Consider the following 26272-nt stretch of genomic DNA (forward strand, 5'->3'; position numbering starts at 1 on the left):
TTTACTTCAAGAAAGAATGAACATTCTTGAATGTAAATGTGGTGGTACCCACCTGTAATCCCAGCTACTCAGGAGATGGAGGTAGGGGGATTGTGGTCTAAGGCTGGACCAGGCAAAAGCTTAAGACCTGATCTGAAAAACAAACTAAACCCAGCTGGGATGTGGCTGAAGTGGTAGAGTACTTGCCTAGCAAGTGTGAGGATCCGGGTTCCATTCCTAGCATTGAAAAATAAATACCCTTTTAAAGACAGTGTTCTTGGACATTTTGACATAACTTTTCTTGGGTATAATCATTATCAAAAAGGCTGTTTGATGAATGTGTTATGAGAAATGTAACTGTGCTTTAGATGGATTAGAGTGGGGAAAATTAATGAGTTTTCTAAGAACACACCTGACATATTCCTTCATAGCCAGAGCTTGGGTGGTTATGCAGCACATGTGTTTGGGTCACCTGAATGTCCTTCATGGCCCAGTGTCTGTGTGAGATCTACATTACCACTCCACAGTGATCAGACCATGTTCACTGTTCTGACTCTGCCAAGGCCTATAGAACATCTGGTGGTTCTTCCAAGTCCTAGGTGAGGATTAAATTCGTATTCAATGAAAGAAGGAAAAATCTTTTTTGTTTAGTGGTACTGAGTGAATACTTGGTTTATCAAAAACATGACCCATTCAAATGCTAATAAATTGCAATTTTGTGTTTAGAACATATTTAAAAAGGCAAGTATTGCCATTCCATTATAAGTGAATTCTTGGCTGCTAAGACAACAGGGAGTAGGACAATTTTAAGTAGGAGAGCAAACTTAGTTTAAAAAAAACAACAAAAACCTGTTGAGCTTCAAATCAAAATTAGAACAAGTAATCTTCACATCACTTTCAGTCGTCACACTTGATTTTCTTCAACCAATAGAATTTTTCCTAGGATTAAACACATTGGAATATTTTTACCATTTCAGAGTATGGAAAATTTGATGTCCTCCTAAGCCAACATCTGCATACTATACTCAACTTTACAATATACCTGAGGGATGGTGTTTATAGTTTTATTATGGGGACAGCCATGACCATAGCCAAATTCAAGATACAATGAACATTTCACACCTCCCAAACTAACATTCCTGAGGAGGTGGAAATAGTTTAAAATACACCCCCCGCCACATGTTTAGGTAAGTTGCTGACCGTCCGTCAGCACAGTCAGTATAAAGCTGAAGCTAAAATCTACTCTACTAGACCCTAGTTCATCCTTACCAAGGCTCTTTTTCTTAGAAGCTCTATAAAAAGGGGAGACTTTATAAAATATGTACCTAACAAAGCATGTCAGCAGCTTGAATGAAGCAAGCCAGTCCAGATCCGAGAATTCTAATAAATAAATGAGTTGAGCATTTATTGCCAACAATCATGTCACTGGGGCCACAGAAAACTGGAGCCGTGCAGCTGGGGAGGGAGGAGTCTGTGGCCAGAGAAGGCAATGGAACGCGCCCAGGTTTAATTATTTACGGTGTGCTGATGAAGAGCCAGCTTTCCATATGAGGAACAGCTTAACAGAGGAATAGTCAGACTAAACTAGGAAGAGGTCCAGAGAGAGTGTGTAACAAAAAGGGACATGAATAAAAATGACAGGTAATAAAACAATACAAATTTAAAATGCTGTAACTTTCAGAAATAATTTAAGGCTGAAAGAAAAGGAAAAAAAAATAAAAACCAACCCTAGTGTTTCTGGCTTTGGGACAATTTTCCAAGAAGCAAAAGACATAAAGCAAAAGAAAAGTACTGAACTGAAGACCAAATTTGTCTCAATGCCTTCCTGGCTACAAGTTTGGTTGCTTCTAATGCTGGTTTATTCATAAAATGCCAAGAGGTAATTGTGCATTTAGCTGACGCATCCATGTTTTGCCCCCATCGAATGTCTACTGTGCAGTATTCCATGTGAGGGATTGATTGGCTCCTCCAGGTTATGTTCTGAACAAAGGTACAGTCTCTGCCCTCAAAAGGCTTGTGGTCTAGTGTGGAAGAAAGCCCACTGTCAGCATCTGGACAGGGTCTGAGTGCTATGACAACCGTTAGACCAGGATGTAGTGGGAGGGCAGTCACAGGGAAGAACTGCTACCCTGGGACCTTAGGAATGCAAGTCCCAGAGTGAAGCCTGGAACAAAAATCATACTGATTTAATGATACCTAACAAACCTCCAGGCACTCTAAACCACAGCTTTGCTTATTTAAAAATGGAAATGTACTTTTTAACACAAAAAAGATTCAAATTTCTGTGATTATCAGTAGAGTTTTCTTCCTTGCAAACTGTACTTAAGGTCTACTGAGCCATTTTTAATTATCTGTATATGGTATAACCACATCTTCTTCCAAATCTGGCTAAAAGCCTAATAAATACCAGCATGCTACATATTTTATTTGTGTCTCACAGACTTTTCACAACAATGCCTTCTCATCTTGTAGGGGGAATGGAGCCCTACAAAGGGCATGGGGAAGAAGTATGAGAGCACTGTAGCCTACCCCGCATGGCTTTTGGGTTAAGTATACAGGTTGGGACTGTGCCAATAGCACTTCTACACCCAAAGAAGGTTCTGAGTACCCCAGTTACCTTAACTAGATTACTCCCGCTTATTTTCTTGCTCCTCCCTCCCCCCCAAAAGAACTCCTCTTCCTACCACTCTCACTGAGGCAGTACTGATGTTAAGGGCCAAAACCCACTTATGTTGGGTGGGGCTGTTCCCACCGTCACACAGAAGAATGTTTCTAAACATTAAGAACTGTAACAAACACAGTAATCCAAATAAACCTATGCACACAGGCATCCAGTGAAGACCTCTGCACTCTAAGTCTTCTTTCCTAAAAAGAGTTTTAAGGTGATCATTGACCCTCCATACTTTCCTTTCCTATCCCTCACACCACAAGTCAGTACCTTACTACTTGACTACATAGTTAGGTCCACTGCTCTGAAATGCATTCTAGAAGGGGATCCAGCCAGAGCACTTTATCACGAACTAGCTGTATCTTCTGCTTTCGCTCTTTCCCCATTCCCAAGTCACCATTTTTTTTCAGAGACTATCTATGCTCTTGATCTATGAATACGTGGTTAAACCCACAGGTTGTCTCCACAACCCATAGGATGTCAGACTTTCCATTACCTGCTGGGTGGATACATCCTGTCCCCACACCTTGGCCTCCCTACATACCAGCTTCACTTCTCTCTCCTTGGTCAACTGGTCAGTAGTTCTGTAATACTACTTCATACCTGAGGACAAGCAGTCTATGAATTATTTTATAGTCTGAATTTAAGTTTTGTGATCTGAATTCAAAGAAGTATTCTTGGTAGACATAATTTTATAATGTCTTTTAAGAATAATCTTTCAAAAAACAAACTAGCAACTGCACTGAGTGGTACACTATTTCGTTATTAACCCAAAGTATCTAAAAATACCAACTGATATGATCTCTTTGAAGCTGTAAAGTATGTGATTGATAAACCATGGCAAAAATCCTTCAGAGAATTCCAAACCAACCCTCTTTTTCTTAAATTTAGAAAACTATATGCAAGAAAGGCAAAGATTGAATTTTTTTCTTTCTGCACTATTTCAGCCACATTGTGCCTATGCACACTTGCTTTTTAAGTAGACATTAAAAAAGATGACCTAGGACCCACTACCTTAATCATGAACTAATCACATCTTTTTGCCTGCCCACCCCCAAGTCTCTATTCCTTTAGTTTTTCCTGTGTTGGGTAACTTGCTTCAGCACAGACAAATGTTAGGCAAACAGGGCCTGCTGCATGTAAGTGCTCTCATCTAAAGGCAGCGATTTTAAGGGGATGTGTGCTCAAACTCCCTCCACCACAAGAAAAATGATTTTGCAGCCAGGATAGCCAGAAACTTCAAATGGCAACTTTTCTGATTCAAGCTAATTTCCCAGGAATTTAAGAGGCAATCATTTACTCCTGACTTTCAAAGAGAACCTGGGCTTGAAAGGCGTAGTTGTATCTAAAATTGATCAGCTAGCGACAGCCCTCTGAAGTTACTTGGGAGTGAGAGAGAGAAGTTGAGCCTCTTACACATCTGGACTAGACCAGGTTGTAAATTATCTGGTCCCGAAGACTTCTCAAAAATAACTTTTTACCAAGAAAGTAGATATTTTATTAGCTGAAGTACTAAACTTTTCTATTATTTTGATATGGAACACCATAGCTACAAGACTTGCCAACAACTAATCATCATGGTAATATGCATTTAAGACAGAATCTAAGTCTTAAAAGTATGAATTTTAAGCTATTGTAGATGAAATGTTATTAACAAGACTGCTGTGTAGCATACGCAAATAAACCAGAGATTTTAATGCATATCAACATTTACCATCTAGTTTGATACTGTGGTTATGACTGAAATGGAATTGTCACTTGGAAATTTTTCACATTTGTTGGTCTGTGTAAGCAGTAAACATCTGAACAAAAGGACATACACACACACTTGCTCTGAAAACTATATTTGAAGAAAAACCTATAATCCTCTATATTTCAAGTCCCCAAATTTTGACCTTTTTACTTATTCTGAAATAAAGACTAAAAGAGTCAGTACATGGGATTTTAAAATGAGACTGCATATAATTAGAAAAATATGAACCCACAGTGTATATTTTATTTCTTAAGAAAATAAACCTATATACAAAAAACACTTCTGTTTACTGAGGTTGATCCTAACTTATTTGATTCTTCTAGAAGTACCACATAAAACTCAACACTGCAATAGAAAGGTGCCAATAACACTCTCTTTAGCCCTAGTTTGCCTCAGGCTCTCATTTTTCAGCATCCGGAGAAAGTTCAATGACTCCCTGGTTAGAGACCGCACTTAAAACAGTCCACAGCCTGGAAGGGTCCTCACAGTTATGCCGGCATCCCCAGTGCAGGAGCAGTTCCTCCTTCCTCCCCAGTGTCTGGGTGCAGAGGAGGCAGTTGAAGCCTAAATGGGACCAGAGGTGAAGGGTGCGGGGGCTGGCACAGTCCAGGCCCTGGGGCTCACTTTTTCCCTGCTGGCCCCCTTCATTGTGCATGGACTGCTCCACACCACCCTTCTGGTGATGAAGGCAGAACTGCCTTTTGAGTCTCGGAAGTGTGCAAGATGTGTCCTCAGCTGTGTAAGGCCTCACCTGCTTTCTTCTCTCTGGGTGCGGTTTCCAGTCAGGAGCAGTATGTTTAACTAATGTTTCCTGAGCAATTCTGCTGCCTGGCAAGATTCCTTCTTGTAGCCTTCCCTGAATTTCCTCTCCATGAACACAAAGCAAATGAAACTTTATTTCGGCAAAAGAATGAGTGGTGATATGACAGCGGCCACATTTGATTTGTAATTTGACCTCGTCTGCCTGGTTTAGAAGGAAATCTTCTTCCAAGCTTGACTTGTTTTCCCTGAAGAAGGCAAAAAAATACTCTGCATGAGATTTGATGGAAAAGCGACTGGAGTTTTATGTCTCAGCTTTTTGCCTTCAGGGCTCTGAAGACACCCACTAGAATTACAAAGGCTGGGTGCCCAGAGAGAGCCTGGGCAGAATCTCAGCAGAAAACACAGTGAACACCAACCCTCACTTCCTATGGGCATGCACGTTCCTCAGTCTGCCAGTGTCCATTTAGGAAGAATGTCTCTGCATCTTCCCTAGGTGAGCTGAGCTATCTCTCTGGTTTCTACAGGACCAGTTGCAGTTAACACAGAAGTCAGGTAATAACATGCAAGGTGCTATGGAAGGTGACTGTCCCACACACCTGCTGTTGCACTCCCTAGTTTTGAGCACCCAACGCAGTTTGGACATTTTACCTAACATCAAACTCTAACTACAGGAAAACAAGAAGGAAGGGAGGCCTCCTCATACATTAGTGGGGACAGGGAACAGAAAGAATGAGAGAAACTATAGAAAGGCAAAGAAGAAAGGCACTCTTTATTTTTACTGATGACTGAGTAAACCAAAATCGAACGGACAGAAAATATTTAAGGCAATTGGGACAAAAAAATAACAAGGGACAGAGAATCTAAAGTGTTGGGAAAGGTTTACTTCTTGTGGTGCTAATGAGAAATCATTTCAGTGAAATGCCATTTCAGTCACCGTAGGAGAAAGTGGATATACATGGCTCACACCGAGGGTGTTTCCCTGGTTTATTACTGCTCTAACACCTGCCTGCCAGGCTCCCGATTATGTAGCTTATTTGTTTATGATGTTAGGAAGCAGTGCTTGCAGGAAAAAGTTAATCTGGCCTGATGGAAAAAATAGGGTACCTATAGAGGGATAGATCTGGACCTTTCAGGATACAGTCAGTGATGTAGACCTCTGAGAGTCCCCACCACAGGTCACACTGTGCCACAGGGCAGATGATGCTGTTTAGATATAAATTCTGTGAACATGAACTTGGGGGAAATTACTTGTAAAGACTACTAGTAACTATATATAATTTACCATTTATTCACAATTCACATTTTCATTTAAAAAATCATATAATTTCATCCAGTTGTCCCAAGAACACCTGAAACCAGCATTCATGCCCTGGCTTACAGGTTAGAGTAATTAAATATTACAACTGATCAGAAACCAAAGAGAAATGAGGTCATTCTTAACAGACTCAAAGGAGTAGGGAGCTATGTATGAAATCTTAATCTATGTTTTTTTTAAACAAACTTTTCTAAATGTGAAATTGTACCCTCTTCCCCAGACCACAATAGACTTTCTTGCCAGGCTTCCACTCAAATGAGCACTCACCTCTCCAGTGATCCCTCCATCCCTTGGACACTAGTTTCTCTGTCCCTCTTCTTTGGCATGTCCCCTGGCTGTGGGTCATTGGAGGAGGGTTCAGTGCTGATCACAACTCTGTGTACTTCTTTTAGATGGCCAAAATAGACTCGGACATGACCAAACACTTTTGCACAAAACTCACAGCACATGAGTTTCCTGAGACGGTTCTCACTGTGGTGAAGTTTCATGTGTGTGCTCAGGCTGCCAGGACGTACATAGGCCTTGCGACAAATGCGACAACTGTAAGGCCTCCTATTGGTGTGCGTGTTCATGTGGTCTCTTAGGTGTTGTTTGAACTGGAAATGGTGGTTACAGACATGACATCTATGCCAAGGCTTCTTAATGCCAGAGAATCCACTTTTGAACCCAGAGATGGATTTAGGAGACAGGCTGTCATTCTGCTTATAGCTGAGATATTTAGGAGTGAATGAACTATTTAAGAAGATCTCCTGTCGTAGGCTGCTGGGTGTTTGGGATTGCAGTGCAGCTGAAGGAGAAGTCAGGGGGACTGCAGCAGACATGACAATGGTAGGTTTGGGCATAATGCTACGATACTTTCTCATAGCCCCAGGCTTTTGGTCTCTGGATTCTTGAGGATCATTTTTTATTCTTTCTTTACCATCTCTGCACTTATTAATAAGGCATTTCTTCCTTTTTCCTTGAAATGCCAAAATTTCATCTGGTACCTTTCGTTTCCTTACTCTTCTCTTTGTTGCTCCACCATTCAGTTTTGTTTTGTGGTTGAGATCTGGTTTGGTGACTGGACAAAAGATACTCTCACAAAGACGCTGCTTTGGTATCTGTTGGACAGGTACCTTGCTGGCCATTTTGGCAGCCGCCTGGAAGCCTTCTGTGATTGGGCATCTCCTATCACAGTCTGTTCCATATCCAGGTACAGAAAAATCTGCAATATAAGCATCTGATTCAATTTTGCAAACTTCTGTCATTTTCATTCTGGAGTAGGGTAAGACTGGCAGTTTACCTTTGGGGGCTGAACAGATCATCTGGACTGAAATGGCTGGTGATAAACTGGTTACGGCCTTTGCGTGACTAACCTGCTCTTCAAGTTTTTCACTGGCAGCAGCAGCAGCAGCAGGATTCCTGGGTGGTTCCCTGCTTAGAAAGTTTGCTTTCCCAGGTATCTTTGAGATGCTCTGCATGGCAGAGAGCTCCTCCAGAGTGGATGATGCTGGGGTGGCAGGAGTGCTCAGATCTCCATGGCTGTTTGTCACTGGAGGTTCTGAGTCCCTGTGGCCACCACTACTGGTTGGTGGAGGTGTGCTGATGCTACTGCCTGGGGCTTGGTCTAGGGATGGTGCTTGCTTGAGTAGAGTGGGTTTGGTTAGGAGTTCAAGGTAGGCAGGTGGAAAAGGGGACATCTGAGGACACACCTGGGCTGGGGCAGGAATTTTGCTACAGCCCCTTTCAGGGGAGTTTAGGCTGGGTTTCTTTCTTGGTCCTTTGTTATTTCTTAGGGGCTGATATCGAGGAATAGGCAGCTTAAGGTTTTCAGGTGGGGACATTCTGGGTTTCTGAATTGACTGAGCTGAGGCAACATTTGGCAAAGCGACAAGAGAAAATGTCCCCTCCTGGCCAGCCACCTGCATCAGAACATAGTTCTGGGTGGGCATCCCCATCCCCAGGGTCTTGGAGGTTAGGGAGGGTCCCAGACTTCCCCGATCAGAGAGTGATGGTGAAGGACATGGCAGCATTCTGGAAGTTAGAACTTTGGGCACAATTTTTGGTGCAATGGTCCTAAACTGACTCTTACTCTGCAAATTTTTCCCACTTTGTATTGTTCCAGAAGGGATGCTTGATTCACCTGCAATGGCAATACAATATAAAAGTTACTACAGTGTAACTGTCCTGCTACTGAGAGTTCAAGTAACCATACTATTTCTTCTGCCCAGAAGAGATTCCTTGGCCTACTCACTACCCTTGTGAGCAAATGCCTGCCTGTTTCTCGTAATAATTTATGTATTTATGTGTGTCTCTGCCACTAAGCTAGGACTCCGTCCTTCTCATCCTTGGATCCTGCAAGTTTACCCTCTGCATTTACTAGATTCTCACTCGCATTCACAAGTCAGGACAACTCCACCTCCTTTCCCAATCTCCTGAGATTCTGCTGTGCATCTTATTTATTTTATATATATGCCCAGCTTCCTTATACTGAAGCTTTATGAGGGTGAAAACTATGTTAAATTCATCTTGATATTACTCACTGTACCTCTGCTATGGAACAAATGCTTCTTGTATCAAACACATTTTTCTCTCTGTTTCAGGATATACTGTTTGACCCACTGGCAGTGCAGTTTGTTTTGCACTGTGGATGAATTCCAGACTGAATGCTAGCTTTGTTGCTATTTTCCCATATGACTTGTGAATTTCTTCTCACACCTTTCAAACTGTTTATGTGTGCTTTTGCAATGAAATCACCAGTACTAAAAAAGCTGATATGATACCTTTAAAAATATTGAACAAAACCAAAAAGATGCAAAGTGATAAGACAGAAAGATGAAATAAAAAATATATGAATAACACAAAAAACACCTTCTAAATACTAAGAGAAGCAATTTTAAGTGATAGAATAACATTTCATTCACCCCAGATTTATTAGCCTGACCAAAGACCAATTACTACAACCTTAAGAGAACAATTAAAGAAATATTTCAGTACTCTGCTTCTAAGGACTGAATCGTCTATTTTATTCCCTGAGGCCTCAAGATCACAAGGCCTGGCTTTGGAGAGGTTTCTCATTTCTAAGTGCCTCATATTAATCAACTTCAATTCACATTTACTAGGTACCTACACTATTCTAGGAGTTGCCTATTGCAAGCCCACAATCTCTTTTCTGAAACTTGTATAGCCACATGTGTGGAATTTATACCTTTAAATTTTAGAAAAGTGTTAAGAGGCATATATACCAAATGTTATGTAACACCCAGCAAAATCTGTAGGGTGCCCATAATTAAACTTACTGCCACTTCTATAGCAAAACATGTGAGTATTAATGACAGTGAGACAAATACACATTTTAAACTATCTGACCGCAGTTCAATTTTTGCCTCTGAATGAGTTTAGTTCTCACTTTTGATAAGATTTTCTGTTTTCAGATTTTAAAGTTGTATACAAAGGATTGTTTTGTGGATATTGAAGATATGATGGTAGGCAGTTGGCAATCTAGTGAAATGGACAAAAATTTAAAATTTCCATGTGTGATGGAACACACAGGTAATTCCAGCACTTGAGAAGCTGAAGCAGGAGGATTGGGAGAAGAGTTCAAGGCCAGCCTGGACTACGTAACAACTCACTGTCTCAAAACAACAAAGAAACAAATGAAATTTAAGATCAACCTTGATTTGAATGCCTTATGGCTAGCTAGTAGTTTTACCAGGAAGAAGGCTGGCAGGGTAGCTCAAGTGGTAGAGTGCCTGTCTAGCAAGTGTGAGGCTCAGAGTTCAAACCCTAGTATCCCCCCATAAGTCTTACCAGAACACACCAGATAAAGAAGAAGCCTGGTAGAAGTAAGTTGAAAAGTATATTGATCAACTTACTTTAACAAGTTACTTTAGGGTTTGGTGAAGAAAAAGGATGTTGAGAAACATTTTCATGGTAGACTGATTAGAATTAACACTAGTGCTGTGGTCTGGAAAAACCAGACAGGATAATTGTATCATCTGTCATCTTCTTTCTCGATTTGGTCACTATGAAACTCCTGGCAAACTGGCTAGTCAATCATTTCCAAACAGTTACCTGAATGGATAGCTATGTTTGTTTCTTCCTCCTATATGATTTAAATGTTTAAGTTCTACTTTTATAACCTTTCATTTTAAGCCACATCTTCTCATTCTTTTAGAAGAAATAATGAAGTTGTAAACAAATATTTAAAGCAGGATGGAGAGCGAATTTGTAGACACCGAAAATTACTGATAGCTTTGGTTACCTAGAGATGCCTAATTAAAAACACTAATAATGATAATGGTCTTTGCATTCACATAGCAGATTCAGGGTAGGGAAGAGGGAGAAGAGGAAACATTGGGTTGTTTATATCCAGCCTTATTCCTAAATGATTGAGCAGAAAATATTTAAAGTGAGAGGAGCTAGTAGAAAGGCTAGTTTGTCCTCAGTCTTAAGTCCTCTTGAAACATGTGATAATAATGTATCACAGCACAAGGCATACCACTTTGCCTGCTCATAAATGACTGTCCCAGGCTCTTCATTTCAGAATGAAAGCCAAAGTCCTGCCATGGCCTAAGAGGCATGCACTGGGCTCCTGGAGGGCTCTCGACTCATTTCTTCTACGTGTTCCCCTCCAGCAAGTGGCATTTTTGATGTTCTTTAAACGCGCCAGACATTTGTACCTGTTGTCCCCAGGGCCCAAAGCACTCTTCCCTTGATTAAGTCCCAGTATGTGCTGCATCATTTCCTTACAGGTTTTACTCAAACGCCTCTTCCCAGTATACTCTTTTCTCACTATTCCAACTGTACTCCCATTCTAAACTCTTGCTATGGTTTGGAAGTGGTTTCCAAGGGTCCTTGTGTTGGAAGTGTGGTTCAAGGAGGAAGGTTAGGAATCTTTTAACAGGTGGGGCCTGCTGGGTACCAGTGGTTCACAACTGTAATCCTAGCTACTCAGCAGGCAGAAATCAGGAGGATCATGGTTCAAAGCCAGCCTGGGCAAACAGTTCCACGTGACCCTATCTTGAAAAACCCTTCACACAGAAAAAAAAAAAAATAGGGCTCATGCAGTGGTTCAAGGTGAAGGCCCTGAGTTCAAGCCCCACTACCACACAAAGAGAGAAAGAAAGAAAGAAAGAGGTGGGGCCTAGTGGGAGGTTCTAAGGGGGGGGGGCGGTATGACCTCTGAGGGGACCAAGGTATTTCATGGGACTCTGATTAGTTCTCATGAGAGGATTGTTACAAAAGCCCATGCCTGGCCCCACTCAGCCTGTCTTGGCCTATGCTGTTTCGATTTTCAGTCTCAGAAACTGTGAGCTAAATAAACCTCTTTTTCTTTATGAGCAGCCTTTCTCAGGTATTTCATTATAGTAATGAAATACAGATTAATACAACTCCCTGCTCCCTTTTTCCTGTCTTCTGGAACACTTGTTTCATTTAACATATTACATTTACAATCTGCCTTTACTTGCTGGAATGAATTCCTTGAAGGCAAGAAATTTGTGTTATTAGGGCCTACAACAGTATCCAGCATGTGGCAGGAATCAGTAAATAGTTTTTGAATTTGTTAAGTGATGATAAAGCGACCAATAAAAGAAATAAGAACTTACAAATTGAGACTAGGAAGTTTTCTAAAACAAACAAACAAATAAAAAAGGAATGGAAGGAAATAATTCAAAATTGACCTTTAACATTTCAAAATTTGAAAATTAAAAAGGAAAGAGAGGACATATCTCTGGAACATTGTTTTTCAATTTAACTCCATTCACAGACAGAATAAGGAAATAAGCTGGCACCATAATAAAAATCCTATACAACAAAGGGGAGAGGAGATACAAGCTGAAGAACCACCAGAGGTAATGATAAAAAGGAACACTAAATTATGCTGGTGGGGTATAAGCCAAAAGAAAACAGACATACTTTGAGGGAAGAGTTGGGGACTAGAGTGAAGACAGGAAGAACAGCAAGACACAGACAAACTGAACCCCAGAGGAGGAACATGGCAATGTCAATGTGAAGAAGTGCAGAAGTCACAGGGAAGAAGACACAGCTGAGGCAACAACTGCTGCAAGGTTACTCAAGGTCTTTAAAGACTTAAGTTGGGAAGGGGCTTCCTACTTTTTTTATGACCAAGCAGAAGAAAGTGACCTTCTAACAGTTATGATTTTCAGACATGAAACTAGGTATATTTCATTGAACCATACCACAGGGGAGTGAGCTGATTATGATACAGTTAAAGTTAATGTGCTTTGACTGATCTTTGAGTCTCCACATTATGGTGGAAATAAAATCACGCAGGAAGAACAATGACATTCAAAGGAAAAGGAGGCCAACCATGGATGACAGCAAAGGATGCTCCCCATTCCCAAGAGTAATTATCTCTGCCCCAGCAAGGGAGAACCCTGATCAACAGAGTAAGCCAAATAGGCAGCCTGAAATGACAGAGCCCTAGATGACAGGAGGGTCATCAATCATAAGCTGAGCACTCTCTGTGGGAGAAAGATTTTGCCTTGTTGGGTAATCTAACCTATGTGTGCTTGTCTAGATCTAGCACGCAGTTCTATCAGGTGAGGTTCTCTATGCAGGTGCTGTTGCGTCTCATTTCCCAGGATCGTTAAGGATAGGGAATGAAACTTCTGAATTAGTAGAAATGAAAGGTAGGAGAAAAAGAGCAAGACCACAAAAGTAGAAGAAAAAAGAGCAAACCATAGGGATTACTTAAATGTTTATCAATAGGGTGCTAATAAAACAATCATCTAATCATATAATGTAATACAGCAGTGAAAAAGAAGCATGAATTAGACTTATATGGAATATTCCCCAACATTCCATATATAGTACAATATTGCTTGGATTAGAAGCTGGGGAGATGCACACACAAATGTATTCCTGTATATGTACAGAATAGTTCTGAAAGGAAACAAGAGACCAGTGTTAGAGGAGGCCCTTGTGGGGAACTAAGAAGCCTGGTATGAGACAGGTGCTTCTTTTTTACTGAATGTCAGCTGTGCCTGGTTCACAGGAGGTGCTTGCAAATGTTTACTGAATGAATGAAAGGAAAACGAAAGTTGGCCTATTTGAATCAGTTTCTAAAGGTGTTGTCTTCTGGGATGTTCATAATGAGTGTGTCTAGCATAGAGACTTGGTCTAGATATATAGTTAGAATGGCTCATGTCCTTTATTTTCCCTGACTACTTAATAGCAAGAATTGCTAATAACCAGGAAAGTAATCTAGTAATCTGACAGGTGGTGCATAACTGCTTCCTAAGGTCAGGCACTGAGAAGGATGAGAATTCATTACCTTCCAAGGACAAGTGGAGTCCTGAGAATTGTTTCTCGAAACATTGGCCTCTGTAGGATGAAAGAAGGCAATCTGCAATAAAGTTCAGTTATGCTAGAATAACTATGTTTTTTTTAAAGGAGTTTGAACAATAGGAGTCCTCAGAGAAGATGAAAGTACCATTGAGTTTTTAAAAACTCTACAATACTGAGGAAATATGATTGCAGTAAGTCTTTCTTGGCAGTATAGCAACAACAGTGGTTTATTCTACTACACATTTACAAGGCCTTCCACAGATGGTGTGATCTAAAATCCCTCACCTGCACCTACTAAATTACAGATCTTCTAGAGCTGTGCACTAAATAATGAGAAGAAATTTCCACTGACATTCATAATTTCTGGCAATCTTGCAAAATTACCCATAACAGAGTTAAAGAGACTCACAGGACTCTCAGGTACTAAACGCGGACTTTTATTAACTGAAAACATAAAAGACTCACTCAGTAAAAATCATTTTGCAAAATTATTCAAAGAAAATACTTAACATTAAATTTCTAAATGTGGGGCTGTTTTTAATATCTTAAGCATATTAAAGTTACTATTTTGATAATTGACATTTACAGTTGATGAGAAATTGATCTAATTGTGGAGTAAAAAGAAACTGGGAGGTGCTGAGTACTTATTATGATATAGAATCTGATAGGTCTTTTAATTGATACCTCACCCAAACTCTGTAAGGAAGTATTATTGTTCTATTTTTTAAAGATTAAGAAAAATGAGGCTTGAAGAAATTAAGTAAGGAGTAAAGTCCATACATCCACTCTGTTTCATTTCAATTTGAAGCAATGACATTCTTCTCCTTCATTCTCCTGTCAAAGGGGAAACTTGTATACAAAGCAGTCCTGATTAATCTCAAACTCTGTTATTTCTGAATTTTAAGGTGAAAAAATTAAAATAGAAATGGCCTGTCATATCCAAAAATTTCTATTACCATCAAAGGATTTTCTTTCAAAAAGCCCAGATATTAGAATGAACTAACGGGAAATTAAATTATTTGAAAGTTAAAGCTGATTTTTAGAGTTGAATTTGCCATTTACTATCAATAGGATTCTGACAAACCCAGAAAGGACTTTCCTGACATTTTTTTAAAGGATATGCAACGTGTATCCTTCTTCCCTTCTTTTATCACCAAAAGACCAGATCTGATGGTCAATGTCTACATGTTAGCAGCAGAGAAGAAGAACAAGGGTTCAAAGGCCCTAGATACCAATGTCTAAGCCAGTTTTATCAAACTCTTTCACAGCATAGCTGACGTAGTGAAGAGGCAAGTACACAAGGCAATTCTCTAAGACAGCTAGAACCAACTTGGTTCTATTGGCAGAACCAAGGCCTGCTTTGTTGCTTCTAAACAAAGTTGTTTCCCCTCATCTTGCCCTTGGTTTGGGTAAAGTTCCATTATTCCATCTGCTGGAGCCGCTGATCCACTGCTAGTCATGTCAGGAGGGAGCAGGCAGAGAGAGAACAGCCCCCACTCTTGAAACAGGCCCTTGGGATCCAGGCTCAGAATGAAAGTGCAGTCAAATCAACCAATAAAGAGTCAAAGTTTTTAGGTTTCATTAAACTGAAAACCTTACATTTTATTTGTTGGCATTCTTGTTTTCCTTCTCACTTGGCTTTCAAATAAAAAAATTCAGTTAGGGTTCAAATAAACATGTGAAAACCCTGAAGAAGTATAGAATAAAAGAAATGTCTCATAACCACAAGGGACCTGAACTTAATTTTGTTGAAAACTACAAATGCTTACCTTCTCTCCTAGCTGCTGTCCACATCTGCAGCAGCAGGCAAAAGCAAGAAGAATTTATAGAGCATTGACCATGCAGCACAAACTGTAAAATGTGCTGGCAATTGCACAAGTGTCCTTTGTTTTGAAGGACTCTGGATGCCAAGTATCATTTCTAGTTTCGTACCTACAGCACTAAGACCTGCTGGAGTCATAGCTCAGACCCAAATTTCAGGAAATTTGAGGCAATACAAAGGAAGCAAGCACATTTCCAATTGGAAATCTTGTATCCTGAGTATCCTGCTGAATTCTGCTCTTAGCTAGCTCCTTCCCTTCCCTTGACAGCATGCCTAACCAGCAGGTACTCCTTTCAGGGCTGTTTTGCCAGTGAGTTCATCGCCTCCATTAGTAAGAAAGGAGTTCTCATGTTCTGAGTAGGTTACTTTTTTTTTTTTTAATCAATACTGTTTCTTAAAAAGTACTCCAATGATAAGTAATACTTTACGTTGTCAGGTACTACAGCAAATACTTTGCATGCATTATTTCCTTTGATCCATAAAATAAGCTGAGTCAGGATTTACTGTCATGTCCATTTTACAGATAAAGATTTCCAAGCTGGGAAGCAACAGTGCTGGAACTCAGATCCTGGCAGCTCACTTTCACAGGCTCTTTCCACCTCCTCATACACACGTAAGTTACTGTGGCTACCTTGCACAGTCATAGCCACCTTCACAGCCTTTAGGAAAACAAGGTAGATGTGTGGGTTGTGACAGATTCAGTGTCAATGCAATGCCTGCCTCTGTCATGCACACGTGGCTTCCGAAAGTTGCTCTCTGTGCCTACATGTTGTCACCTATGAAATGGGCAAACAGTATCTGGCTACAAAGGTCACATCAGGATTAAACGAGAAAAATATCCATGAAGGTGCCAGGACAGTTGCCACCATGTTACATGCTCAGCAGACATTAGATTTGTACTTTCTCTTGTCAGTAAGTATGAGGTTCCTGTCATTTATTTTCAGTGGGGGAAAAAAGGGTGCACAACTGGAATGCCTATCTCATGGCTCTGAGTCTTTAAGCCAGTGTTTCTTTTTTTTGAACAATAAATGAAGGAAAGGGAGAAAATGGTTATTAACTGCTAATAAAGATCCTAGCAAAAGTGTACTATTTTTCTCTTTTGCCCCTCTGATGACATGTCTTTGGTAGCTCAACTATCCCTACCATCTGATCCAGTCTGTCATGAACAACTGCTGTTGTCCCCCACCCCTGGTGAGCCAGTTGACTAAATGTTAATTGGATTAACAATTCAGTGAAAACAGGAGTTAACTTGTGCATTTTACAGAAGTGTTTTATGGGGACACTCATGGTTTTTGTTTACACACAGCAGAGAGGCCAATTTTTGCTCTTAAACCTACTAGGGAAGAAAACAACCAACCTAGCAGGTATTCAAAGAGAGGGGGAAAGCCAAGTTTCAGTGGTCCTGTGAGAGAGGGATGTGAGGCGGGGCTGGTAACACAGGCTACATCTCTGGAGGACAGTGGGAGCACTGGGTAAATGATTTCTCAATTCAGGAACAGAAATACATGGGCTTGCACAGTGCACAGAGGCACTTCAAAAACAGAGTTTTGAAGACACTTATTTGTGGATTTAGAATTTTGCTGAATAAATCATTAAGAAGTAAGTTTACAGTGGCAACAAAGATAGCATGAGTATAGAAAGAAAAGTTGGGCACCAAAAGAACTACAGTGAATAAAACTAAGTAAATTAGATATGCAAATTCATCATGGAGCAAGAGGAAACATTCTGTGTGGAAGAATTTAAAAGCCAATTACCTTAAATATTAATGGCAATAAAAGAAAAAACCCACAATGTGGTTTGTTACATTCACTTAACTAATTATTCTTTGGAGGACATATACTTAATGCCTCAAGTGAAAAGTAAATTTAAAAAGCTTTATCTTTTAAAATACATTTTAATAATTCTCAATTTCAATGATTTTCTAGATTTTCTTTTATCTTAGTTAAGCTCTTTTATTAGTTTTTCTTTTTTTTTTTAACTTCAAGTGCTTTTGATAAAAACAGTTGAAAACATAGAAAAACACTTTTTTGTTTTTAATTGAAGTTGTTTATCCTTGGGCACAAATAATTTGTAGCATTCACAGAATTTTATTCATTATTACACAACAGTGAAGTCAGAATCTTTATCCAAATCTAAGAATAGTGTAAGAACTGAATAACATAACAATTTAACAAGGAGCTAATAAAGACACTAAGCAAGGCAGAGAGAAACTTCTGAAGTGCTTGAATCCCATTCTCTCAAAATGCTTCCATGGTTAACACAATTGGAATTGTTCAGTCACTCGAGTCACAGTTGAATATTAGAGCTTGATACTGAACTTTTTTTTGCGTGTGTGATACTGGTGGGGTTTGAACTCAGGGTCTACACCTTGAGTCACTTCAGCAGTCATTTTTTGTGTTGAATATTTTTGAGATAGGGTCTCTTGAACTATTTGCCCTGACTGGCCTCAAATGGCAATCCTGATCTCTGCCTTCTGAGTAGCTAGGATTACAGGTGTGAGTCACTGAACTTTGACAGGGCAACAGCAGATCATTCATCTCATGAACAAGTACCTGTGTACACTCTCTTCCCAGGAGACTCTGACATCTGCTGAGTCAGCTGTTTCTCCCCAGGACTGCTGGACATGGAAACATCTCCTGCAAAAAAGCTTTAGTGAGCAGCATAAATGACTTACGGCAAGAAAGCTCCACCAACCAGTGAAAACAAGTCCCTTCTTTTTTAGTCTTATATTTTAAAGTATCTGGGATGACTAACAAGATGGAAAGTTGGTAAAGAAAATCTTTTCCTTAGTGTGGTAAACAGAAAGATAAGATTTCAACATCAGAATGTACAGTCAGTTGATACAATTAAACTAGGACCCATGCAGAAGGTCGGAATTTTCTTGCTATTGGTGAAAACACTATAATTATGGAACTAAAAGTGGTTAAGATCAAAACATGTTGATAATAGTATTGTTAAAAGCAAGGGACTGGAACCACAAATAAATTAATATTTTTATGACATAATTTCAAAGTAGTTTATTTTATATAGAAGGAACATTTCTGAGGAGTGCACAAACTGCATTTAAGAAATAAATTAAGGCTGGAGGTGTCTGTAGTTCAGGGGTAGTGCCCAGCATGCACTAAACCCTTGGATTCAATACCTGACACTGCAAAATAAAAACAAAAGAAGCTTCACCTTCACTTCTGATTTATCTTCATCTCTCAGTGATTTATAACATTTTTTTGCTGCAAATTTTTCTATACCTCAGCTTTTATGTCAGCAGTTCTTGATTTGTAAGTACAAATGCACAAGGTTATACCTGTTGCAGGCCAAGTATTCTCTTCTTATCATTTCACTGATCACTATTCCTGTTACTTACTTCTTTAACCAAGGCACACCTTTATTTTACGCAGACAGACTACATGCAATCCTATACTCTGTAGAACAGTAAAGAAGCAGAAGGCAAATAACCAGGCAAGGACTGATTCTGTGCTACTAGATATGCACTAGTTTATTCTTTTGGGGGAGCTGACCAGGCTGGCAGGGTCTGAGTTAACTAGCAGATGCAGGTTCTAAGGTGCAGCTAACATAATCAGATTCTGACCTGAGCTTGTATCAAGAGTGAAGTAATCAAAGCTTTGAAAACTCTGCCAGCCACCCTGGAATCCTTTTCCACTGAGTTCTGCTCAGCATCTCCTCCACCAATATCTTTATTTTCCTTTGATGACAACTATAAAACCTAGTTGAAGGCAACATGTCTTATCTGCCTGTTGGGAATATGTAAGAGTTCACACTTGATTTTTCCGGAAGGAAGTGATTATGTAATATACTTGTGCTCTTCTGGCCCTGTGGCTATGACTATCCATGTGTCTATGTGCTTAGGTAGATGTTCTGACTGAAGAACCAGCTTCATGGTTGCTTGTGGTAGGCTCACTCCACTGCTGTCTTTCTATAGTATCTATCCCAAACAGCCTCCACCTATGCTCTCCACTTCCACTGCCTGCTGACTAGTGCTGGCGTAATCCACCCCCCCCACCATGAACACTGGAGAATGTTACAAATTTAAGATTGCATGTCTTGAAACCTGTTCCACAATCCTATTCTATCATCTACTAACTTGTACCTAACAGACTTCCTTCAGCTCCTCACTGGGGCTGGTCCTGGTTTCTTCTATTTTTTTCCTAAGGCAGATCCTCACTTCCCTCCCCAATACCCAATGTGTTTGACCTTGACTTCATGGAGGTCATTATGTGGGACTCACTCACTGTCCCTTCTTTCTATTTCTAGATTTTCCTACTGTTTTTGATTATACCATATAAATGATACCTTTTCTGGAGTTGGGGAAAGGAAGGTGAGAAACTATCACTCAATATACAACTCATCTCCCCCATTATTGTTTAGAAGTTAAACAGTAAAAACACACTCATCCCAGAATAGGAAATGGAGGATTCCAACTCTGTGAGCACCCCACCATTCTCTCCAGACCCCTTGCACTGCTCCTGGCTCTCAGGAAGCCCATTTCTGGCCATTCTGTCTTATCTGTCTAAGAGCAGCTGCTCAGCCCATGCCGCCATCACTTGCCCTTTTTTCTCTGCTTTAATTGTCCTTCATGGCACTTACCATTACAAAGATATCTTTTTTTTTAAATTTTTTATTAGGATATATTTGTTGTCCAGGGGGAATTCATTGTGACAATTCCAAATAGGCTTACATTATATATTGGTTAGCTCACTCCCACCATCTCCTTGCCCCACTTAAAACAACTGAAAGAGGTTTCATAATGACATTATCTTATCTGTCTCCTCCCACTAGAATGTAAGCTCACGAAAGCAAGGGCTTGTTTCATGCACTGCCAAGACTTCAGTACCTAGATCAGTGTCTGGCAGTCAGACAATAAAGTGTTTGTTAAACAAGTGAACTACTAATTCTCAACTGTACTGTTTTGCTTTCTCCTATGCTTTTGTGAACACAAAAACAAAAAAAATACAACAACAATAAAGAGTCTTGGGCTCCATCTCCTTTCAGCCATAGCTATTCTCCTTCAATCATGAGAATATATATGATACTGGAGGTAATGTATCTATTCTCTGTCTCTTACTTACCAATTTCTACTATGCTCTTTACCCCATAGAATCTTTAAATTCTATTATGAAATAACTGTCACTCAGTCAGGGGTCAGGCTGAAAGCTTAACCTTTTATCTCACTTGACTCCTCACCAGTTTTTGGAAACTAACATACCAGTATATGGATACAGAAACTGAATATATCTTTCTTGCCTTTTTGGTGGTATCAGGGTTTGAACTCAGGGTCTCTTGCTTGCTAGATAGGTGCTCTATCACTTGAGTCACACCCCCAGCCCAGAAACTGAATATTTCTTACAAAGTCACAAAGCTGGTAAGAGCTAGGTTTGAACTCAGATCTGTCTAGCACCAAAGCTATTTATTCTCAAAATGTTTTGTAATTTATCATTTACAGGTCAGTCTCCTCCAATGGCTGATGAGTAGCATATAATCCATCTCGATGTTGAGATAATTAAGACCTTTGTGACAACCTTTTGTCAATTGGGAATATCACTGTTGAGACAGTGTGCTTCCTTATTTTAATAGGAATTTACAGCATGATTGCTGTCTAGGTAGCTAAGAAAAATTTACACAGAGCACTATGCAGCACCCTAACACTTAAAAGGCCAGGCTTCTCACTTTCACAGAGTTTCCAGTGAGGAAATAAGGCTTACAGGAGCATGCAACTTTTTTAAAAGCAAAAATTATACAATAAATTTTTTAACACTGTTAAGCACTAACAAAATAGTCTTTTTCCCATGAGAAAAAATCATTAGTAAGGACTTTTATAATTTAAAAAAATACAAATTTCTTAGATATTTCCTAATCCCATACCACCTTCTTTGAAAACTGAGGCCACCAAAGACCATTAAGATTGAAAGAAAAAGCCTAAAAATGCTAAAAGAATTTCTAAATTCATCATGCAGCAAATCCTGGTCTCTGAATAATCTTCACAAAACACCAGGACTGTGGTGTATAGTCTGATCAGGGGAATTTTCAAATTTTCGTTTTTTGGGATGAGCAGAGGTGGGGGATTTCCTCAGAGACAAGAAGACAAATTACAGATCAGAGGTCTGTTTCTGGGCCTTCCATTTACTACAGGAGTGAATCTACCAGGACAATAATCCTTAATCCATCTTGGTCTTGGTTTCCTTCCTCTAGTAAGAGAGGATTAGACTGAATCAGGGTTTCCTGAAGTAAGGTCTGAACAGTTTGGGGAGTTCCCAACACTCTATTTTCATACTAATACTGAGCTGCCATTTGCCTTTTCCACTGTGCTGACAGTAATCTGATCTACCACCTCAGCTGACAGTTAACTGTCCAAGCAGCCATGTTTTTCATGGTCATACTCATATAGTAGAACAACAAAAAAAGCAATACAAAATTTTAGTTATGTTAAATCTTGATCCTCGAGTACATGCCTTTTCACTATTCTGTGTGATAAAATGATTCATACTCATAGCACAATTCTGCCACATACAGATACATAATTGCCTTGAGAAAAAGCATTCTATAAAAAGTTAGCTTCCCTCCCCATCCCTGGAATAGCATTTAAACTTTAAAGATTATCTGACAGGTGTATATTGAAATAACCTAGTCAGTTTTGGGTGTATGGCAGACATTTTCTCAAAAGTAAATGAATGAAACTGTCAGTACAAGAAAAAACTTCTGACAATATCTTCTGTCAATTATAAAAATCATCTTTCAAGAGGCAACTAGGATTCTGGAAATCTTGAACTCACAACTAGGAAGCTGAAGCTTTTGAAAATATATGCCCCTTGACTTAAGATGAGGTCATGTACCAAAAACCCATTTTGTTAAAGTGAAAACATCATTAAGTGGAAAATGCATTGAATACACCTAACCTACCAAACATTATAATGGGCTGGCAAAAGTACACTGTAGAGTGAGTACTGGTTATTTATCTCGTGAACTCATCATGGCTGACCGGGAACTGTGCTTTACATCATTAGAAAGTATCATGAGAGAGTTTCATCAGAATATCATACTACACACTGGTAGCCTGGGAAAAACTCTAAATTCAAATTAAAATGCATTTCTACTGAATGTGTAATTTCACACTAGTATGAAGTCAAAAAATTCAAAGTGGAATGACCACAGACTGGGGACTATACATACTTAAAAAGTTTTCAGATGAGATTGGTGGTTACATCAATGAATAAAAATTTTAAAAATAAAGTATAAAGAGCTACATAACTCAGTAAACTAATGTTTTCTAAATGATCAACACGTTATATATGAAGACTCATTCCAGTGTAAGATAGAACAAAATGTAACAGAATACAAAAAGTATATTGACATGATTTCAAATTTTATATTACAACTAGACTTTAAGAAGTTCCATCTGACAAGTTTTGGTATATTATCAAAAAATCCCCAATTATCTGAAAGGGCTATCAAAATAGTTCCTTCCTAGCTATAGTAAAGCTGGATTTCCTTCAAATACTTCTACATAAACAACATTCACAAACAAATTGAAAGTAGGATCAGATATGAGACTCAAAACTGTTGGAACTCGGGGAAGGAGGGAAAAGAAGAGAATGATAGAGCGTCAAAACTATCGTAAAACATAACATCTGTGAAGGAAGAGGATACAAGGATATGTATTAAAAGCTGCTGAAAAATGGGGAGTGGGTTAAGGGGAAAGGGAGAGAAATGGAAGGGGCTAAACGGACCAATGTAAAGTACACTCACAATGTGGATACACTGAGAAACCCCTTTGAACATCGACTTAGATATTAATTATGAGAGTCAGGACTGTAAAACTGGCAGTGTGTAAGAGGGTACTTGTGGGAGCAGGGAGGGTGAACGAAGAAGATTAACATGAGGAAATATGGTAGACTGACCTCATATACTTATTCAAAATAGAACAAAGAAACCTTTTGCATCAGTTTTAAGTGGGATGGAGAGAGGGTTAAGGGAGAGAGATGGTGGGGGTGATTTAACCAATGTACAATATAAGCCTATTTGGAATTGTCCCAATGTCTCCCCCTCTGTACAATGAATATATCCTAATAAAAATTAATGAAAAAAGGAATATATTGCCCAAAATTTTCTTTAAATTTGAAAAATATCCTGACTAAAGTAAAATTTCTTATTAAAAAAATCTGTCTCAATTAAGCCAGACTTCAAAAATATTTGCAGAAAGCATATGCCTATCTCTCACTAATCTTTTATTTGGGAAAATAAAGTCAATTTCATGAAATTAGGTTATTTTAGATGTAATGAGCTTATTAGGATTTTAAATTAATTCATGAATATATATTTTCCTGCTCCTAATCACCAATATGGGAAATACAGATTTACCCACATAAATGGTCTTCAGAGTTCTCAATAATTTTTAAGAGTATAAAAGAGTCCTGAAGTTAAGAAGTTTAAGATTTGCTGAATTAGATGAAATATAATACCTCATCTCTTTTCAAATTCTATGATTGTGTATGTGTATGAATGAGAAAAGAAAGTCAAATCTGGAAATGTTTTACTTTTTGTTAAGGTTTCATTCCCATCACCTTTGTTTCCTTGAGACTATGATATGGTAGATCAAAAAAGATTTTGATAATAAAATGTTACAAGGCAATTCATCCTAATAAAAGTATTAATCATTAAACAAGCTGGCACTGTTAGAACACAGATTAAATAAAATGCTTGACAAAAATCTTACAAATATGTAATGATTCAGAAACCTATGTTTCTTAATTTGAATTGGCATTTGTGGAATATCTCACAAATTATATTCAAACTGATGACATTCATAGTTTTCCCCAATATTCAGAAATATCATCATAAGATTCTCTTGGTAGTATCTTAAAAAATATACCCAGAACACTGTTTTTAAAGAATTTAATAAAATCAAAATATATTCATTTTAAATTATTTTTAAAAGCAAAATAATCATAAATTGCTCTTTCTAATATAAATTGGATGCTGGAATTTCTGTAAACATTTTTGGGATTTTGATGCCAATTAATTTAAAGATTGAAGGTATTACCAGATTTGTGAATTTCTCCTATGAATATTACATTTTAAAAACCAGAATGCCTACGCTGTAATCTTAGTTTGCTAACTCCTGTCAAACTACTTGGCTTTTATCCCTTTTCAACTCATCATACTAACCATCTGCATAAATAAAGATGTAAGCATCTGCTATATGGCAAATGGTCTCAGGGGCAGATGTTTCCATCCTTGTGTTCATGTCACTGGGGCTGGATACATTATTTGAACAGATGTACACAATCTGAAAGTGTTGTGTCCCACAGTGAAATGTCTCCAACTGCTTTCTATCAAAGTACATAAATGCTATTTGCACCTGCATTTATGTTAATGATATAAAGGCAGCAGGGGTTCTGACAAAGTGAGATGTGATGCTATGAAATACATTTACATGGTTAATTGGAATTTCTGAGAGACTATGTTGCCAAACAGCTACACGGACATTGATACATGCCCACGTAAATAGTCTGATTACTAGCCTGCTTTTTAAGCAGTGGAAATACAGTTAGTTCAAACAACAAAAATACTCATGATCTGTTATTTATGAATAAGAATATTTTATTCTGTTCTCTACTTTTTTTTTTTTTTTTTGGTGGAACTGGGGTTTGAACTCAGGGTTTCATGGTTCTTGCCGAGGCAGGTACTCTACCACTTAAGTCACATGTACGGTCCTATCTTATTTTATTTTGGTGGTACTGGAATTTGAACTCAGGGCCTTGCACTCGGTAGGCAGGTGATCTATCACTTGAGCCATGCCCGCAGCACTAATAATAATATTTTAAAGTCTGTATTTTATCTCAAAATAAAACAACTTCCATATATGGTCAATTTGATAGTTGTAGGCCACCAAGATCATTTCCATTTTGTTTTACAAGGATATTTCAGGAGGTATGTGTGTTTTCCATTTGTTCTTCTGTCAACAGCATAACATATAATAATGCACAGTGGAATTCTGCAGAAGTTATTGTACCGGAAAGTTCCAATTTCCAACATTAAAGAGTTAACCAAAACCAGCTTGAAAAATGTCAATTTGTACTTGGTCTGTAGCATAAAATGGTATCAAAAGTCCAAGAGCAGCACTTACATTTGTTAAGATCATTTCACATATTTAGAAACATAGTATTTTGCTAACACTTAGAGAAGGATCTTCCCCCCCAGTAACAAGGTCAGAAAGCAATGCTAACCACTAAATACAAAGCATCAAATTACAGTGGTTCTCCGTGCTACTGTACATGAAATGTGAGGGATGGAGAGTCAAAGAACTTACATTAGTAGTTTTCTTTGTAGCTTTATTAAACTAAGCAGTTGTAGTTACTTTTAAATATCTGCTACTTTATTAACTTAAAATTTGTAATATCAACTATGCTTAAAGACATTGAGTTAAATGTTATCCAAAATAATTTTATATGGCTCAAATGGTAGACTGCCTCCCTTACAAGTATAAAGCCCAGAGTTCAAACCCCAGTACCACCAAATAAAACAAAAAAGAAAAAAATCCTTTTATTCTTCAAATAATCCTGATATTTCTGTGGTGTTTTAAGAGTTTACAAGCTACATTCAACTTTTAATCAAAGATTCTGTCTTTGCAAATCTGCCTCATCAGTAAAATTTATTTGTAGCCCTGTC

The 26272-nt window shown here is 38.7% G+C and overlaps 1 protein-coding gene across 11 annotated transcripts in view; it reads right to left on the reverse strand.

Moving 5' to 3' along the window:
* Window positions 1–4475: 4475 nt before the first annotated feature.
* Window positions 4476–26272, reverse strand: part of Znf438 (zinc finger protein 438) — a 190892-nt gene continuing 169095 nt past the window's right edge. For 4 of the 11 annotated variants that reach the window (XM_074056199.1, XM_074056198.1, XM_074056201.1 and 1 more), the window contains 2 exons: window positions 6745–8599; window positions 4476–5407 (listed from right to left, as the gene is read on the reverse strand). In XM_074056199.1, coding sequence (XP_073912300.1) covers window positions 4801–5407; window positions 6745–8599 — 2462 coding nt within the window. In that variant the 3' untranslated portion in view covers window positions 4476–4800. Of the gene's footprint in view, window positions 5408–6744; window positions 8600–13756; window positions 13829–18144; window positions 18229–26272 lie in introns of all 11 variants that reach the window. The other 7 variants (XM_074056191.1, XM_074056193.1, XM_074056197.1 and 4 more) reach the window with 5 other exon arrangements.

This window comes from Castor canadensis, chromosome 15, assembly GCF_047511655.1.
Source record: "Castor canadensis chromosome 15, mCasCan1.hap1v2, whole genome shotgun sequence".
Lineage (NCBI taxonomy): Eukaryota > Metazoa > Chordata > Mammalia > Rodentia > Castoridae > Castor > Castor canadensis.